At 43.4% G+C, this 18,149-nt stretch overlaps 1 protein-coding gene across 4 annotated transcripts in view; it reads left to right on the top strand.

Annotated features, from left to right (window-relative positions):
* Window positions 1–18,149, top strand: part of PTPN2 (protein tyrosine phosphatase non-receptor type 2) — a 76,291-nt gene that overhangs the window by 29,685 nt on the left and 28,457 nt on the right. For all 4 annotated transcript variants that reach the window (XM_030836527.2, XM_030836528.2, XM_030836525.2 and 1 more), the window contains exons 3-4: window positions 11,389–11,489; window positions 18,019–18,117. In XM_030836527.2, coding sequence (XP_030692387.1) covers window positions 11,389–11,489; window positions 18,019–18,117 — 200 coding nt within the window. The remainder of the gene's footprint in view (window positions 1–11,388; window positions 11,490–18,018; window positions 18,118–18,149) is intronic.

The following is an 18,149-nucleotide window of genomic DNA, read 5'->3' as shown; positions in this document are numbered from 1 at the left end:
TTTTATTTTTGGCTGTGTTGTGTCTTCGTTGCTGTGCGTGGGCTTTCTCTAGATGCGGCGAGCGGGGGCTGCTCTTCGTTGCAGTGTGCAGGCTTCTTAATGTGGTGGCTTCTCTTGTTGCGGAGCACAGGCTCTAGGCGCGCAGGCTTCAGTAGTTGTGGTGCGTGGGCTCAGTAGTTGTGACTCGCGGACTCTAGAGCGCAGGTTCAGTAGTTGGGGCGCACGGGCTTAGTTTCTCCGCGGCATGTGGGATCTTCCTGGACCAGGGCTTGAACCTGAGTCCCCTACATTGGCAGGCGGTTTCTTAACCACTGGGCCACCAGGGAAGCCCGTTCACAGACTTCTTAAGGCAAAATATTAGTAAAGAAGTAGAAGATTTGGACCACACAGTTAAGCTTTATTTAATAAGAAAAATATATAAGACGTTATATATAGAACCTATTCTCCAACAATTAGAGAATTCACATTCTTCTAGGACTTACATGGAATATTTGTAATTGACTAGGCTGTGGAAGTAACTCTTAAAACAGTTTAAGAATTACTGTCTTACAGGCCATGTTCTTTGACCGTAATGCAATTAAATTATAGATTATTAATAAAAAGATAAAAATTCCTATAAATTTGGAGATTTAAAGATTTCTAAATGATTCATGGGTTAAGAAGAAATCATAATAGAAACTTAAAAGTGAACAATAGGTAAAATTCTACTTACCAGAACTTGCATAAAGCAGCAAAAAGAGTACTGCAAAAAAATATGCTGTCTTAAATGTTTGTATTAAAACAAAAGGCTGAAAATTAAAGTGCTAAGTGTCTAACCCAATTTAGAGTAAAAGTAACAGAATAAAACCGCCTCCCCCCAAAAAAAACAGAAAGGAAATAATACAAAAATAAAAGAAGAATAGAAATCAAAGGGCCAAACAAAACCAAATTATTAGTTCCTTGATAAGACTAATAAACTGGCATGATTGGGCAAGAAAAATAAAACAAACATAGAAACCAGAGAGACAGGGACTTCCCTGGTGGTCCAGTGGCTAAGACTCCATGCTCCCAATGCAGGTGGCCCGGGTTCAATCCCTGGTCAGAGAACTAGATCCCGCATGCCTCAACTAAAAAGATTCCACATGCCTCAACTAAAAAAATCCCACATTCCACAACAAAGATCCTGCATGCCACAACTAAGACCCAGCGCAGCTAAATAAATAAATAAACAAACACATACATACATACATACATACAGTAAATATTTAAAAACAAAACAGAAACCCCAGAAAGACAGAGACAGGTGCATATAAACAGCATTAGGAGAAAAAAGGGAAACATCAATACAGATGTAAAAGGAATTAAAAAGCTAGAGTACTGCAAACAATTATGGCAATAAATGTGATCAGTTAGAAGAAATGGAACAGACTCTTGGAAAAATAGAATTTACCAACACAGATTAAAGGAGAAGTAGAGTCTAAGTAGACCTGTGACAGCTAAATAAATTAAATTAATTAAAAAAATGTTTCCACTAAGAAAACACTGGGACTAGATACTTTAACAGGTGTGTCTTTTTAAAATAAATTTATTTATTTATTTTATTTATTTTTGACTGCGTTGGGTCTTTGTTGCTGCGCGGCACTTTCTGTAAGTTGCGTTGCGGCAAGCGGGGGCTGCTCTCCATTGCGGTGCGCGGGCTTCTCATTGCAGTGGCTTCTCTTGTTGCAGAGCACAGGCTCTTAGGCACGCAGGCTTCAGTAGTTGTGGTCCACGGGCTTAGTTGCTCCGCAGTGTGTGGGATCTTCCTGGACCAGGGCTCGAACCCGTGTCCCCTGCACTGGCAGGCGGATTCTTAACCACTGCACCATCAGGGAAGTCCCAACAGGCGTGTCTTAATAATAATAAAAACTCTTCCCGAGAACAGAAAAAGAGAATACTCCTCAATTCCTTTTGTGAGGCCATTAGATAATTTGGATGTCCAAACCAGAAAAGTTTAGTGAGAGGAATAAAAGTTACAGGCGTATCTACGTCATGAATGTAGATGTAAAAATCCTAAAGAAAGGTTAGAAAACTGAATACAGTAGTGTCTGTATTAAGTTTATTTTAGCAATGTAAGGGTGGCTTAGAATTAGACAGTCTTATAAATGTAATTAACCTTAGTAACAAGGCAAAGGAGAAAAAGCCTTATGAATATCTCGATAGATGCAAAAAGATTATTTAAAGTCAGTTCTTGCTCCTGATTAAAAACAAATAACGTATCAAACTAGAAACAGAAGGAAACTTCTGTAACTAACATGAGAGGACACCTACAGTCACATCACTCTTAATGATAATGTGTTACAAACATTCTTAAAACTCGAGGAGAAGGCAAGGGTGCCCACAAGTACCACTTCCACTTGACATTGTACTTTGGGTCCCAGACACTACAGTAAGAGAAGAATAAGAAACGAAGGCATAAGGATTGGAAACTGCTGCTGTCTAACTAACCCCCTCAGACCCTAACAGTCACTCGCCACGTCTGGAATCGGGAGGCTGACTGGATGCAGGCGGGTCTTGCTCACCGTCTCCCAGGCAGCATAGCTCAGGTGGTGGCCGGGCTGGGTTGCCTGGACCCTCACCCAGTGGTAAACCGTCAGCTGCAACACCTGCACATGGCATCTCCATGTGACCTGGACTTCCTCACCGGTAGCCCCTGAGTTGCAGGAGTGAGCATCCTTGGAGTCTAGCCCGGAGCTGCACTGCCTGTGTCACCTCTCCTTTGAAGTCACACATCACCTGCACCACATTCTGTTCATTAGGGCGAGGTACCACGTCATCCGGGTTCAAGAGGGGAGAGTTGTCACAAAGAACTGTGGGCAAGTTTCAAAACCACTACAGTTATGAATTATATGGTTTTTTTCTTCATAGATAATCCAGAAAATTCACAGACAAATAATTAATAAACATTTTGATAGTCTCAGAATTACAAGACAATAGACTTTCAATTTATGAAAACAGATTTTTATACATGACAAGAATGTGTTTGTCATCTTTCTTGCTAAGCACACTTAGATAAAAACTATTGTATAATAGTAATCAGAATAAGTATAGATATAACTTAAATGTTATGGTAACTGTTCTGTAAATATTTGCTAACATTCTTCCTCATCACATCTAAAGTTTAAAAATAAAGAGTGGGACTTCCCTGGTGCCTGCCAGTGCAGGGGACATGGGTTCGAGCCCTGGTTCAGGAAGATCCCACATGCCACAGAGCAGCTGAGTTCATGCGCCACAGCTACTGAGCCCGTGTGCCACGACTACTGGAGCCTGAGTGCCACAACTCCTGGAGCCCGTGTGCCTAGAGCCCATGCTCCGCAACAAGAGAAGCCACTGCAATGAGAAGCCCATGCATTGCAAGGAAGAATAGCCTCCGCTCACCACAACTAGAGAAGGTCCTCGCATAGCAATGAAGACCCAACGCAGCCGTAAATAAATAAACTGATTAATTAATTAATTAATTTTTAAAAAGTCATTAAAAAATAAAGACTAAATGCACTTATTCTCAAAATCCATTGTGTAGACAGCTCTTTTACTTAAAAGTTTTCTCATTAACTGTTAGGATTTTGACCTTTGGTTCTATCTCCGTTTTTAGTTTTTGGTGAAGAGTTCTTAACATGATATCAAAAGCACAATCCATAAAAGAAAAAATATCAACAAATTGGACTAAACCAAAATTTAAAACTTTTGCTTTGTGAAAGACCCCGTTAGTAGGATGGAGAGACGAGGACAGAGTGGGAGAAAATATTTATAAACCACAAAGAACTCATATCTAGAATATATACAGAACTTTGAAAATACAGCAGTAAAAACCCCAAACAGTCCAGTTCAGAAATGGGCAGAAGATGATGAACGTAGATGGCACATAAGCACACGAAAAACCTCACTAACCATTAGGGAAAAGCAAATTAAAACCATGGTGGTGAGTGATTGTGACACACATACTAGAGGAGTTGAAATGACAGGGCTGCAGACTCCAAGGACATGGAGAAGCTGGATCTCCTACGCAGCGGGGAGAACAGAGGACGGTGGATGGTGCGGCTGCTCTGGAACATGGTGTGGCAGCTTCTTGATTACCTTATATGATGCAGCCGCTGCACTACTGGACATTTATCTCCGAGAATTGCGATCTTATGTCCACACAGAAATGTGAACATGGGTGTTCAGAGCAGCTTTGTTTGTAAGAGCTCCAAATTGGAAACGACCCAAGTGTCCATCAGTGGGTAAGTGGTCAACACACCGTGATTCTTTTGTTCCTGCCGTGGGAAGCTCCCCGTGCCCTGCAGCAGCTTGGGTGGGCCCCAGAGGACTCCCACTGAGCAGAGTCCAGTCTCAAGGTTACCTCCTGCGTGATTCCATTTATACAGCGTTCTGGGAATGGTGCCGCCGTTACGGGAGAGGGCAGATCACTGGGTCAGGACGGGGCCAGGGAAGAGAGACTCTGAAGGGGGCACAGAGGAGCTTGTGGTGGTGGGTGCATGAGTTTGCACACGCGATAAAACGGCTCCACACGAGTGATGCCTGCAAAAGAAGAGACGGGGATCAGGTCTGAGGGTTATTCCAGTGTTTTTCCAGGTTTCTGGATTTCACAGCCTTCCTGAATCGGGTCCTGGGTAGGGCACTGTGCAAGGTGGGGGTGGGATGCAGTGAACTTGTCAGGGTCCCTGGCCATGCCGATGGCTGAGGCCTGGGCGCTGAGCGGGCTGGAGCCTCGTCACGGCAGGCCCCACCTGTAGCCACCGCGTCATGTGGACAGCTCTGGTGTTGGAGCTGCGCCGGGGCTGCAGGGAGAGCCCTTAAGTCAGTGAGGAAGCCGGGCACATCCTCCAGGACCATCCATTGTACTCAAAACGGGCATTGGGGGAAGGAGTGGTTGATATATTAAAATACAGATACATAGCAAAGTAGAATTTTTAAGTTTCTGTAAATTTTTAAGATAAAATAGGACTTTTTGAGGAGTTCTGTACTTGACACGTTTAGGGTATAAATGAGGGTCAGTCAGTAGAAATAGTGGTGAAGGACGAGTGTAGTCTGGCTGTTTCCTCTTAACGGATGAGAAAGAGGCCCAGGAGACCAGTGCTGGGTTTCGGGTCCTGGGCCCGCACCTCCGGGGGCCGCCCTGCTCCGTGCAGGTCACAGCGGCTTCTTCGGCCATGGGGACCAATGGAGCCAGAGCAGACCCCAGGGCCACACCCATGCCCCTTCGCCTCCCTCACTGTTCTCTCTCATCTGGCCACATGATTCCAGTTGCCTCTACTAAAAAGTCCTGAAGCTTTCTGAGCTCTTGTTTTTTGCTGAATTACTTTACTCCTCAAGTCAGTTGTAGTTTCATCTCCTGTTGACGTTTAGAGTGTTTTAATAGTGACATGTCATTCTAAAAAAATTCTACCACAGCTTAACAGTTTGAATATGAACATTTTCTGGAATTCATTGTATAAACAATTCTTGACCACTTGCTAGCCTAAATTGTTATGACACCGTGCTGGTAGGTGCTACGAGAAAACAGAAGTAGAAGCCTCTATTCTCTGATAGTTGGATTTAGGAGTTTAGACTAATGAATCAGTACAGGATCTCTCAACTCTGAACCTAAGTTTCAGGCGCTTCTCTTTCCTTTGTTCACGGGGCTTGTGCCGCAGTCGCCATCCCCAGACGTGAGGCACCTACCCATCACAAAGCCTTCACTCTTCTCTGTGCGTGGCACACTCTTGACCGAAATATTCATGTGGCTGACCTCCTCTAAGTCTTTGCTTCAGTGTCACTGTCACAGTGAGGCCCAACCTGACCACCTGTTTAGAATTGCAACCTGCCCCCCTTCCCAGCACAGCTGCCCTTTACTCTGCTCTTTTTTCCCATAGGGTTTATTACTGTATAACGTGATAAAAATACTTAATTATTTTGCTTATTGCTGTCTCCCTTGCGAGAAGGTAAGCTCCCCAGGAGTGTGGATGGGTTCCAGGGGCCTGGGTTTGTGGATGAAAGGGAAATACCATTCGTCCCCCAACCGTCTCTCCCTTCCTTTCTCCTAGAAGGAGAGATCTGAGCTTCAAGGAAAGTGGTGAGCTGCTCACTGATTGTGTGAGACCAAAGCGTGGTGTGTCTTGTTTTTTAATTAATTAATTTATTTATTTTTGGCTGCATTGGGTCTTCATTGCTGCAAGTGGGCTTTCTCTAGTTGGCGGCGAGCAGGGGCTACTCTTTATTGTGGTGCATGGGCTTCTCATTGTGGTGGCTTCTCTTATTGCAGAGCACAGGCTCTAGGTGCACGGCCTTCAGTAGTTGTGGCTCGTGGGCTCTAGAGCACGGGCTCAGTGGTTGTGGCTCGCGGGCTCAGTAGTTGTGGCTTGCGGGCTCTAGTGCACAGGCTCAGTAGTTGTGGTGCACCGGCTTAGTTGCTCCACGGCATGTGGGATCTTTCCGGACCAGGGCTCGAACCTGTGTCCCCTGCATTGGCAGGCAGATTCTTAACGACTGCGCCACCAGGGAAGTCCCATGTCTTGTTTTATAGATGTTGTCGAAGAGGAAATGTGTCCGTGTTCAAACGACAGTGGTGACTTTTACCCGTTTTGTAAGGACACCACCCAGTCTTTCCATCTCAGAGACTCTGGGGTGGGTTCAAGGTGCCCTTTTCAGTTTGGGGATGTGTGGAGGCAGAATTTAAGGACAGTTAACACTGTCCTTTCAAGTTTAGGAACTTGGAATCATGATGGATTCAGAGAGGTGGACATGTGCAGGCAGCTGGCCCCTCGTTTGGAGGAGGCTGAGCCCACTTGTGCGCTCCACACAGCATTGTTGGTGGCCGGTCCATGCGGCTGTGCCACGGGCCCCGATGGATGGGACTGCCTGAGTGTCAGGCCGTCCTCCTCATTCCAGCCCATCCTCTGTCCGCTGCTCGTTCTTTCCTCGAAGCTCAGGTGCTCGTGCGGAGTTGCCAGGGCCTCTCCTCCTCCTGGTCCTTCTCAGCAGCCCCTGTGCTCCTCTTCCTGCTGCTCCTCCTGCTGGAAGCCCCCTCCCCTCCTCTTACCCTGGCCTGCTCCCACCATACTCAGCGCAGCACGGTACGGCACTAGGACTTATTTCCCGATAGGATTTTTTTTCTTTTAAAAAGCTTGAAACAAATAATGTCTTATCTCTCTGTCCTGGTTGCCTGGCTCCTGGCATGTATGTGTTGACCAAATGTGGAAGGTGGTCAGTTTAAAGAGCACATCGTCTGGTGGGCGGGATGTGCAGGAGGGGGGCTTCCATCAGAGAAGGGAAGTCCTGGGCCAGGCCTTCAAGAGGTGAGGTGTGTGTGAAGAGATGGAGGCGGAAGTCATCCCTGAGGCAAAGAGCAGGGTGGGCGGCGATGCTGGGGAGGATCTGGGGCGTCTCTGGGCCTCTGCTGCTGCTTCTCTAGGGTGTGATCGAGGCTGATGACTTGACTGGCCCGAGTGTCAGCAAAACGTGCACAACACGACTCAGGGTATGAGGGGTGAGGATGGAGATCAGTGAGCACCTGACACGTCCCAGGAGTGAAAAGTCCTGCACAGCCGTTGTGGTTGGTTATGTCGTCAGAAAAGGAACCGTTCAGCTCGTATGGTTTTACTTTGCTGAGGAGACAGCTGAGATGCTGACCCTCTGCACGATGGCTTGTTTCTTCTCCACTGTCATGGCCACGCCAATGCTGACGGGGGTTTAGCCCTAGCTTTGCTTTTGGCTCATTGCTTGATTTATGAGAGAAAATTCGTGTTATTTGTGCCTCCAGTATCTACTTGTAGAATTAAAGAGAGTTGACACATCTGTCAGATGCTTACATTCTTGGCTGGGAAGCGCCACATGGTGTGGAAATCAGTGCTGAACGCTTACTGTCCCCCATTGAGAATGGAGCCTGAAGCAGGAAGTCTGTTAAAGCTGTGCTGATAGTCAGTCTTCTGCCCAGTTTCTGTTCATTGTTCTTGATCTCTGCCTCGGCATAAATGTGAGCCCTTCCTGTTTGACCTGGAAGACTTTCCATAAGGAGATGTCTTTACAATAATGAAAAAACGTGAAACTGGGGGGGTGGGGGGGTGGGATGGGGGAAAAAAGCTCATTGTGACAGTATTGAAAGAGGAAGCTAATCTGTGTTGTCAACTCAGGCCACAGCTAGAGCCAGTCATTTCTTGACAGATGAAGCCATTTCTCAGAAAACAGGCTGTTTGCGGGTGGGAGGTGCGGGGACTCATGGTTGGAAGTTTGCCTAATCCAGCTCATTGCCACAGTCTGTGGGGTGTGCGTTTCTTCCCTCACCCCGATGATGCCACTGTGGAGAAAAGTATGCATTCTTGATCGTCCTGCTGGTGGTGGTATTAGATGTTGAGAAATCAGATTTCCTGTGAGGTGTGGTTTGGTTGCTTTTTTGGCCTCTCCTGCAATGCAGTTTGAATCATCTTCATTTTCTCCCTTTGCTGCATCCTTTAAAAGATAAGGAAGAGGGGGATAACCATACACTTAGAATGATGATAAAGTGCTGATGGCCCCGATCAGATGACTCTGATCTGGTAGTCTCATTTTCAGAGATTCTTAGGCAGGATCAACTGCTTTGGGGAGAGGAGAAAGCTTGTAACTTCCTGGGTTTTTTTCTAACTCAGAAGTCAGAAGTTTGGTTTGGAGTGAACCGTTCACAGGTTTGGGGCTGACCAGTCGTGACGGGCAGGGAGAGGAGACACTTGACCTCAAGTGTTAAGGGGACCCATGTCACCCTCACAGATATTTCAGACCAGACAGTAAGTGGTTCTTCGTGGGAAAAGAGGCTTTGTCTCTCTTTGTTATCATTGCCAGAGAATATAAATCATTAAGTCACAATTACTCATAAAAAGGCTTTGATAGTTTCACTTCCTGAAATGTTTATACTTAACTTGGTAGATAGTGTTAAAGTGATATGTTTTATTTAACACAAGAAACTCTTACGTTTTTTACTCTACACAGATTCTCTTCTGAATCAAAAAGTTACATGCTTTGCATTTTTTATTAATCTTCTTAATGGAACAGAAGAATTAAAATGATGTTAGATGTAGCTGAAAGTTTAAAAATATCAGTCCTGAGGAGAAAACATAGGTTCAGCCAACACTTGTAGCCAGTTCTAAATAGATAGACTTTTCCCAAGGATTACCTTCCTTTTGGGGGGTGCCTTTCAGGTAACACCCTGCTCCCCTAGTGGTCAGCACTCGGGCTCCAGGGAACGGGTCTGGGGGTGTGTGATTCATGTTTTTAATGAGCTGGAGTGACACCAGGTATAGATGTTAACACTGGAGAGAAAATAACAGTGAACCCAGTTCAAAGTCCTGAAGGCAGGGTGTCAGATACCTTTAAAACACCCCTGAGGTCTTTCTCCAGGCTTATGGAAGGGTCTGGATGACTTGCCGGATAACTGAATTCCCAGCACCCTGTAGGGGAACCTTCCCAGTGCCTATGGATTCTTGCTTCTTTTGCCAAATTGCTTTTTTCACTTGTGAGATAGATATGATTAGTCTCCGGGGTTTCTGTTCTTTCTGTGATTACAGCATGAGGAAATACGTTCCTTTAGTATTATATTTTGGCGGAACTTGAATTTTAGGGATTGTGTAGCATTCTGAAAGCATGCATTATTCTTCTGATAAGTGTTATCTAGGAGGTGTATGGTCTTTATTTTGTTAATTGTGTAGCTGACTTTTTTACTCTCTCACGTAACAGTTAAAGAGTGATCAAACTGTTAAAAAAAAATGACTGTTATGACTGTTGACATCATCTTTCCGAGAACACTAGTATAAGTGATTTACTATAACAAGACCTTCGCTTTTCCTGTTTGCACATGATGTGTAATATTTACAGAGGTCTTGGGTTCAATCCAGCAGAAACATCTCACATAAATTGATGTGTGGAACTAAAGCCATTTAACATTTTCTTTCACATGGAGGTAATGTGAACAGTTTTTTTACTTTAAAAGTGGGGGAGAGAATGGTTGTTTGGTATTGCCTTGAGGGGAGCAGTTTACAATAGAACGTTTTCTCTAGTTAGACATCAAACATGCATGTAGGTTATAATTCAGTCATATGCCTCTGCCTGTCATATATTTAGAATTCTGAGTTAACACTAGTTCTGTTATTATACGTGTGCTTCCTCTCGCAGTGTCTTCTCTTCCCTTCCCTCCAAAATGATATAGGTAAAGTTTTGTGCTCCACGTATTTAAATTAGCATCAATTCTAAATCTGTGAGATTTTCACTTTAAAAAACTAGTATATCTAAAATGTTATAACACAATCTAATTAATGAAGTATCTTTAGTTGTCTTTTAAAGAATTGGAATATTCCAAGTGTGTTAAATATAGTTTAGCACTTGATCTAATTATATAATTAAGTGCTAAAAATTATTTATATATAGTTGAATGCACATCTGTTGAATGAAGAAAATGAAATGTAGTTACTGTGGGGATCTGGTCTTATTTATTTGAGGCCATTGTTGTTGTTTTTTTTGCGATACGCTGGCCTCTCACTGTTGTGGCCTCTCCCATTGCGGAGCACAGGCTCTGGACGCGCAGGCTCAGCGGCCATGGCTCATGGGCCTAGCCGCTCTGCGGCATGTGGGATCTTCCTGGACTGGGGCACGAACCCACGTCCTGTGCATCGTCAGGCGGACTTTCAACCACTGCACCGCCAGGGAAGCCCAAGGCCATTGTTTTTTGTAGGTAGACTTATTAGTTCTTAGGCATCAAGAAGCTTAACCATCCTTTTACTTTTAGGAAGATAGGTGCTTTATTTCTTTTACTATGTTTTACTCTTTGGTCAATTTTTCTAGTTAAACAACAGCTAAACTACCACTAACAGAAGCACTTCCTTCTAACACACAGTAACAAACAAAAGGATTTCATCTTTGTACTTTCTTTTAAAAAAGGGAGTAATTTGGGGGACTTCCCTGGGGGTCCCGTGGTAAAGAATCCACTTTACAATGCAGGGCACGCAGGTTCGATCCCTGGTCAAGCAACTAAGATCCTACATGCTGTGGGGCAACTAAGCCCATGTACCACAACTACTGAGCTCGCGTGCGTCAACTAGAGAGCCTGTGTGCCGCAAACTACAGAGCCCATGTACCCTGGAGCCTGCGTGCCACAACTAGAGAGAAGCCCGTGCACTGCAATGAAAGATTCTGCATGCCTCAACAAAGATCCCGCGTGCCGCAACTAAGACCTGATGCAGCCAAAAATAATAAATAATCTTTTTAAAAAATAGTAAAAAGGGGAGTAATTTGGGATTTGACTCTACTGGGGTGCCAATTTATTTTTCTTTGTCTCTTCTATCATTTTATAAATATCCAGAAAATTAATATTAAAATAAAAAAGAAATGCAAGTTTGAAATGACGGTATGATTTGTCATGCTCTGTTTCAGATGATCACAGTCGTGTTAAACTGCAAAATGCTGAAAATGATTATATTAATGCCAGCTTAGTTGACATAGAAGAGGCGCAGAGGAGTTACATCTTAACACAGGCAAGTGGTGTGATGTGCAGCCGATGCCTGACCGCCATTCTTGTGATTGGCCTTCTTTAAAACACCAGCAAAAAGTGTGTCCTGACTTCTTTTGGAGATGAAACGCTATTTCAGTTTTTTCTGTTGTTATGTAATGAATGGTGTTATAATGTTTTGCAGCTGTGTATATTTCAGATAAAAGTAATCTTCAATGTTACACGTTCTCTGAAAGAAAGTTGTTCATGAAATTTGGCTAGGCCGGTTCTCTTCTGGCCAGTTGTCCTCCTTGCTTTATATTGAATATTTGGTACAAAGCCTTGGTTTGTTGATGCTTTGTTACCTTCTGCTTCTCTTTACGTCACTTGAATCAGAACGAGAGGCCCTTTGAAAGCTCTTCTCTGCCCCGCCCTGGCGTGTATTTTCAGAGTGTGGACAGCCCTTGGATGTCAGGGCAGGTGAGGGTGTGAGCCAGGTGCCCAGACAACCAACAGGGCGGCCCAAGAGCCTGCTGCCCCTTTGGCCTCCTGCCCGATTGCGTCTCAGCACACCAGCCACACCCATGTTCCAGGAGCACTTTTCTTCCACTCTGAGATAGCAGAAATGATTTTGGTTTATCCACACCAGCTACCTTTTGTTTATCTAATAATAGATTTAATTAACAGTGCTCTCATTTCCCTCAGTTAATGAATTTTAAATATTCAAAAGATAAGCTGTATTATTCAGTATCTTGCAGTCACCTATAATGGAGCATAATCTGAAAAAATATATGTATGTAACTGAATCACTTTGCTGTACACCTGTAACTAACACAGTATTGTAAATCAGCTATACTTAAATTTTAAAAAAGATAAGCTGTATATTTATAATGTTTGAGATTTTTAAAGAACCCATTTCAGATCAGAATAACCTGTTACTGAAAGTGAAAACCATTGAAAATGGTAAGAAGATATTCAAATTAATGTAACTATGAACTGTTAGACTATTTCTAATTCACAGGAAACAAGAATTAATTACTCTTTTTTTTTTTTTTTTTTTGCGGTACGTGGGCCTCTCACTGTTGTGGCCTCTCCCGTTGCGGAGCACAGGCTCCAGACGCGCAGGCTCAGCGGCCATGGCTCACGGGCCCAGCCGCTCCACGGCATGTGGGATCCTCCCGGACCAGTGCACAAACCCGTGTCCCCTGCATCGGCAGGCGGACTCTCAACCACTGCGCCACCAGGGAAGCCCTAATCACTCTTTTTTACTTGAAGTAAAGCAGCTCCTGTAAATCAAAAAGAAAAAGAGAAACAGTCCATGAAAAAAACTGGCAAAGAACATAAATTCACAGTTCAAAGAAAAGAAATAAAGATAGACAATATACATATGAAGAGATGCTCAACTTTTCTAGTAATTAGGGAATATAAATTTAAACCAGCAATCGGTTACCACTTTTCTCCTGTCAGATCAGCAGAGATTTAAAAGTTTATAATACTCAGGGGTCTAATACGTAAAGACAGAAAGATACATGTGAGGATGTTTGTTACAACTTCATTTTAATAGCATAGGGCCAGAAATAGTAGAATTGAAGCAGCCTGCAAGGGGCTGGCTAAATAAATTATACATGTGCTCTTCTTACTGATTATTTCTGGAAATTAGGAAAAAAGAGAGACTTTAATTTCCCATTTTCTGTAATATTTGAAGTATTATGTGCATTCATGTTTTTAATAAATTCATTTTTAGAGTTAAAAACATTTACTTTCTATTTGGAAAAGCCATAATGATAAAAAAACAGAAAAGAATAATTAACCTAGATTCCTTATCACACCCTTTCTTTCTCTCTTTTTTTCAAGTCTTTTTTTATCCATTCCTCTTTCTCATCTTTAGTCTCTAAAAATGCAGTTGTTTCTCAAGATTCTGACTTAGGTTTTTTCCTCCATCCAGTCTACACTCATCACTTCAACTCCCTGGGACCACATTTTGAACCTTTGTATCTTAAGAAAGAGGGTAAACTCTGGATTCATGGTATCTGTATTTGAATCCCAGTCTGGCTGCTTCGTTGGATGTTCATTCATCCAGCAAAGCTTTGAGTACCTACTTTGTGGCAGCATCGTTTGAATAAAACAGCCATTCATAAAACTGCCATTATGGGGGCTTCCCTGGTGGCGCAGTGGTTGAGAGTCCGCCTGCCGATGCAGGGGATGTGGGTTTGTGTCCCGGTCCAGGAAGATCCCACATGCTGTGGAGCAGCTGGGCCCGTGAGCCATGGCCACTGAGCCTGCGCGTCCGGAGCCTGTGCTCCGCAATGGGAGAAGCCACAAGAGTGAGAGGCCCGCGTACTGCAAAAAAGAAAAAAAAAAAAAAGTGCCATTATGAACTTCACATCCTAGTGGGAAGTAAAATTAACAGCTAGCAGCTAGCAATCTTTTTTTAATTAATTAATTTATATATATATATTTATTTTTGGCTGTGTTGGGTCTTTGTTGCTGCACGTGGGCTTTCTCTAGTTGCAGGGAGCGGGGGCTACTCTTTGTTGCAGTGCGCAGGCTTCTCATTGTGGTGGCTTCTCTTGTTGTTGAGCATGGGCTCTAGGCATGCGGGCTTCAGTAGTTTTGGCACATGGGCTCAGTAGTTGTGGCTCACGGGCTCTAGAGCGCAGGCTCAGTAGTTGTGGCGCACGAGCTTAGTTGCTTCATGGCATGTGGGATCTTCCCAGACCAGGGCTCGAACCCGTGTTCCCTTCATTGGCAGGCGGATTCTTAATTACTGTGCCACCAGGGAAGTCCCCGACCTAGCAATCTTTTATTTATTATTTTATTGAACTATAGTTGATTTACCGTACTGTGTTAGTTTCAGGTGTACAAAAAGTGATTCAGTTATATACACACACATACATCTATATCTCTTCTTTTTCAGACTCTTTGCTGTTGTAGGTTATTACAAGTTACTGAATATAGTTCCCTGAGCTACACAGTAAATCCTGTTATTTTATAGATGGTAGTGTGTATTTGTGAATCCCAAACTCCTAATTTATCCCTTCTCCCCTTTCCCCTTTTGTAACCGTAAGTATGTTTTCTGTCTGTGAGTCTGTTTCTGTTTTAATAATTTCTTTTGTATTTTGTATTTCTTTAGATTCCACATGTAAGTGATATCATATAGTAATTGTCTTTGTCTGAATTACTTAGAATGATAATCTCTAGGTCCATCCATGTTGCTGCAAATGGAATTATTTCATTATTTTTTATGGCTGAGCAGTATTCCATTGTATATATGTACCACATCTTTATCCGTTCATCTGTAGATGGTCACTTAGATGTCTTCCATGTCTTGGCTGTTGTAAATAGTAACAGCTAGCAGTTTTTAACACTGTTCTATATTTTATGTTTTGTATAATTTAAGCCTCAGGATAACCCTCTGTGGTAAATACTATTGTTATCCTTATGTTAACACGAGGAATCACCTAAAAAGACAAAGGAACTTCAAATAACTTTACCAAGGCCATGCAACAAGTGGGATGAGGCCAGGATGTGAAGCTACACGGTCTCCATAGACTGCATGGTTCTGCTCTTAATTATTCAGATCTGCTGCCTTGAAACTACTGTGTGACCTTGGACATATTACTTATTCCCCAAGCCTGTACTGTCGTCCCTTGGTATCTGTGGGGGGTTTGCCTCCAGGATCCTCTGCAGATGCCACAACCCATGGGTGCTCAAGTGCATAGTTGTCCTTCTCTGTCCTTGGGATTCCACATATACAGATTCCACCAATCACGGATCATGTATTAAGTTTGCCATCTGAGGTTGGTTGATTCTGCAGATGCGGAACCCATGGATAAGAGGGCCAACTGTATATTTATTGAAAAAAATCTGCCTATATGTGGACCCCCGCAGTTCAAACCCGTCAAGAGTCAATTGTGTACCTATATTATTGATATATATCTCTATTATCTATAGAACAATGCTGATAAAAACTCATATAATGCCTGATACTATGGTGAGTAGTCCATGGAGTATTTATTGTGGCATTTGTTACTGCTTTTTATTGGTAGTAGTAATGATAGTAATAACCCTTTTATAAAACATTATAAATCTCATCACGTAAAAGAAAATGCCTGACTCATACCCTAGTGATCTCATTTAAACCTCCTGTCCATGTTGGAGAGCTTCTTTGTGTCCTGACAGAGTCCCACCCCTGCCTCCACCCCCTGCCTTATATTTTTCAACATCCATATGGGTGTTTTTACCCACGTGACCAATTGACGTCACAAATTCTGCATTTTCTATGTCAAACTCTTTCTTTTTTTTTTAAACCATGCCAGCCGCCTTCCTATTTTTCTCATATGGGTTAAAGCTGTCCTCCTCATGTGTCCTTTGTTCTGCTTTCCTTTGTTCTGCTGTCCTGCCCTTCTTCAGAGCTCTCTTGAATTTTATCTGCACCAAAGTGGTAGCTTCTTAACTTATTTCCTTGTCACCAGTCCGTCCTCCCTAATCCATCTTTAACAGTTCCACCAGAATTACTTTTTGTGACATACGGATCTGGTCGTATCCCTTTACTCCTTAAAGAAGAGTTCGGTGACTATTTCTTGGATTCGAGACCCTCCCGTTCTGCAGGTGCAGTTTCCTACCATGTACCTCCATGTTGCCCTCAGCAATCTAACTGTCTTTTCCCAGATGTCTCCTAAACTTGCACATGCCTTGCCTTATGCTGGGAATGGATCCTGATTCCCTACCCTTCCTTCCCCCATGTCAGTGCCCTCCTCATTTTTAAGGCTCTGCGCCAGTATCCTTCCTACTCCTGCAGACCTGATGGTTTACCCCTTACTGTTGTGGTGCTTGATGTGTTTCCGTTCCTTGCCTCTGTCGTAAGATCTTTGACATCTGAGACTGCTTTTGCCTTTGTATCTAGTACGTTGGAACAGAGAACACGCACAGAAAATATTTCAAAAGATAGAGAAAACCAGAGATGCCAAGTGTTTATTAAAACTGCAGTTGTTCTCGTTTTCCTTTGTTGCTTATTATTTTTGTCATCTTTTCCCTCTGAGTTTTATGAAAACTAAAAACGTATATATCAGTCCCTTGGTATAGATCTCCATTTTGCACAAGAAAAATAGGTAGTATTGCTGGTAAGTGGAAGGGCTGAGAAACCCTCTCCCATTTCAGAACCACTAACAGAATGTGCGTGTGTGTGTGTCTGTGTGTGTGTCTGTGTGTGTGTCTGTGTGCGCGCACGCGTGCATGTGCGTGAACACACTAAGGAGCAACTTCGTTGGTGAACTGATCTGTCCATTTTTTTAGACAAAAGAAACAGCATTCATTTTACTGGGGTTCTTCTCATTGCTGTTTTTACCTTCACACTGTTTGGTTTTGGAAGTAACTCAAGCATTGGATAACATGCACCAAAGGAGGGGAACAGTCCCTCAAACCTGAGGGTGCAGCTCCTCAGGATTCCCAATCCCTTTCTAGCGTTTGTATAACTTAGAGCTTAGAGTTTATTAGTTCAAATAATATTTACCCAACACCCACTACACACCAGGGATACAACTGCCCTAAAGCTGCTTTCAGTGTAGCACCACTTGAATTGCCTTATTTTCCATGTGGAGCTGAAGCTCTAGTCAGACCTGGCCTCCCAGTGTCCTGCGAGGGGAATGCTTGTTGAGTTACTGGAGGTACAGTCAAACCTTGTTCATGTTAATCTTTACTCACTTAAAATAGTTAAAGTTTGGGCATGGCCTTCTCATCTCTTGTTTGCCCTTTATTCTGCCCTGTGCTACCCATTAATCAAAATGTGAAGGTAATTGGAAATTCATAATATGATTTGATTTTTTTTCCCCATGGCAGTATTGTGATATGCACCGTTACCCCTTTTAACTCTGCTCTTGAGGTTACACATTCTCTGGTTTTGTAGATTAACAGTTTCATAGTGGTTCAGGTGCTTTGAAATTTCCGCTTTTTCTGGAATTCTCTTTGTAACTAACTTGGGTTGGTTGCAGGCCAGTGCTGGCACAGACTTCCTCCTTTGCAGGGCTGCCCTCATCATGGAAGGCAGGGCCTCTCTTTCTGCGGCAGAGACTGGAGGGGACAGAAATCGCCTTTGCCTGCCTCCTTTACAGCTAGAATACAACCCATAGAACTTGGCGCCTGCGATTTTGACCCTGGTTTGCTTACAGGTTGTGCATGAGTAGTACAGCCACCTTAGGATGGCAGTACCAGCAAAGCAGGTGATGTTAGTGACAGGTTGGGAGTACTGTCCCAAGCCCACTCCTCTTTGGACAAAATCTTGTCTTGACGTTTGTTCCTACCCAAGCCTGGTTCTCCAGCCCTCAACTCTGAAAGTCACCTGAGAGCCTGAAAATTTTTCTTTTCTGCCTAAGTAAATAAAAGTCAGTTTTGATCGTTGATAATCAGTAATCCTAACTAGCACAGACCTGTTTTTAGTTCAAGTGGATTTAAAGTCTCGATTTACTCTTTATGATCCGATACACTGTTCTCAGACGAGAAGCTTCCCTGAAGGAGTTTCCTTGGAGCCTTACTCTGTCCCCTTTCTCTTACCCACTTTTCCTTCTCTGTTCTTACAGGGTCCACTTCCTAATACAGGTTGTCATTTCTGGCTCATGGTTTGGCAGCAAAAGACCAAAGCAGTTGTCATGCTAAACCGAATTGTGGAGAAAGAATCGGTGAGTAATACTTGATATTTACAACTTAGTGT

Source organism: Globicephala melas, chromosome 13, assembly GCF_963455315.2.
Source record: "Globicephala melas chromosome 13, mGloMel1.2, whole genome shotgun sequence".
Lineage (NCBI taxonomy): Eukaryota > Metazoa > Chordata > Mammalia > Artiodactyla > Delphinidae > Globicephala > Globicephala melas.
This window is presented reverse-complemented; position numbering and strand designations above follow the sequence as displayed.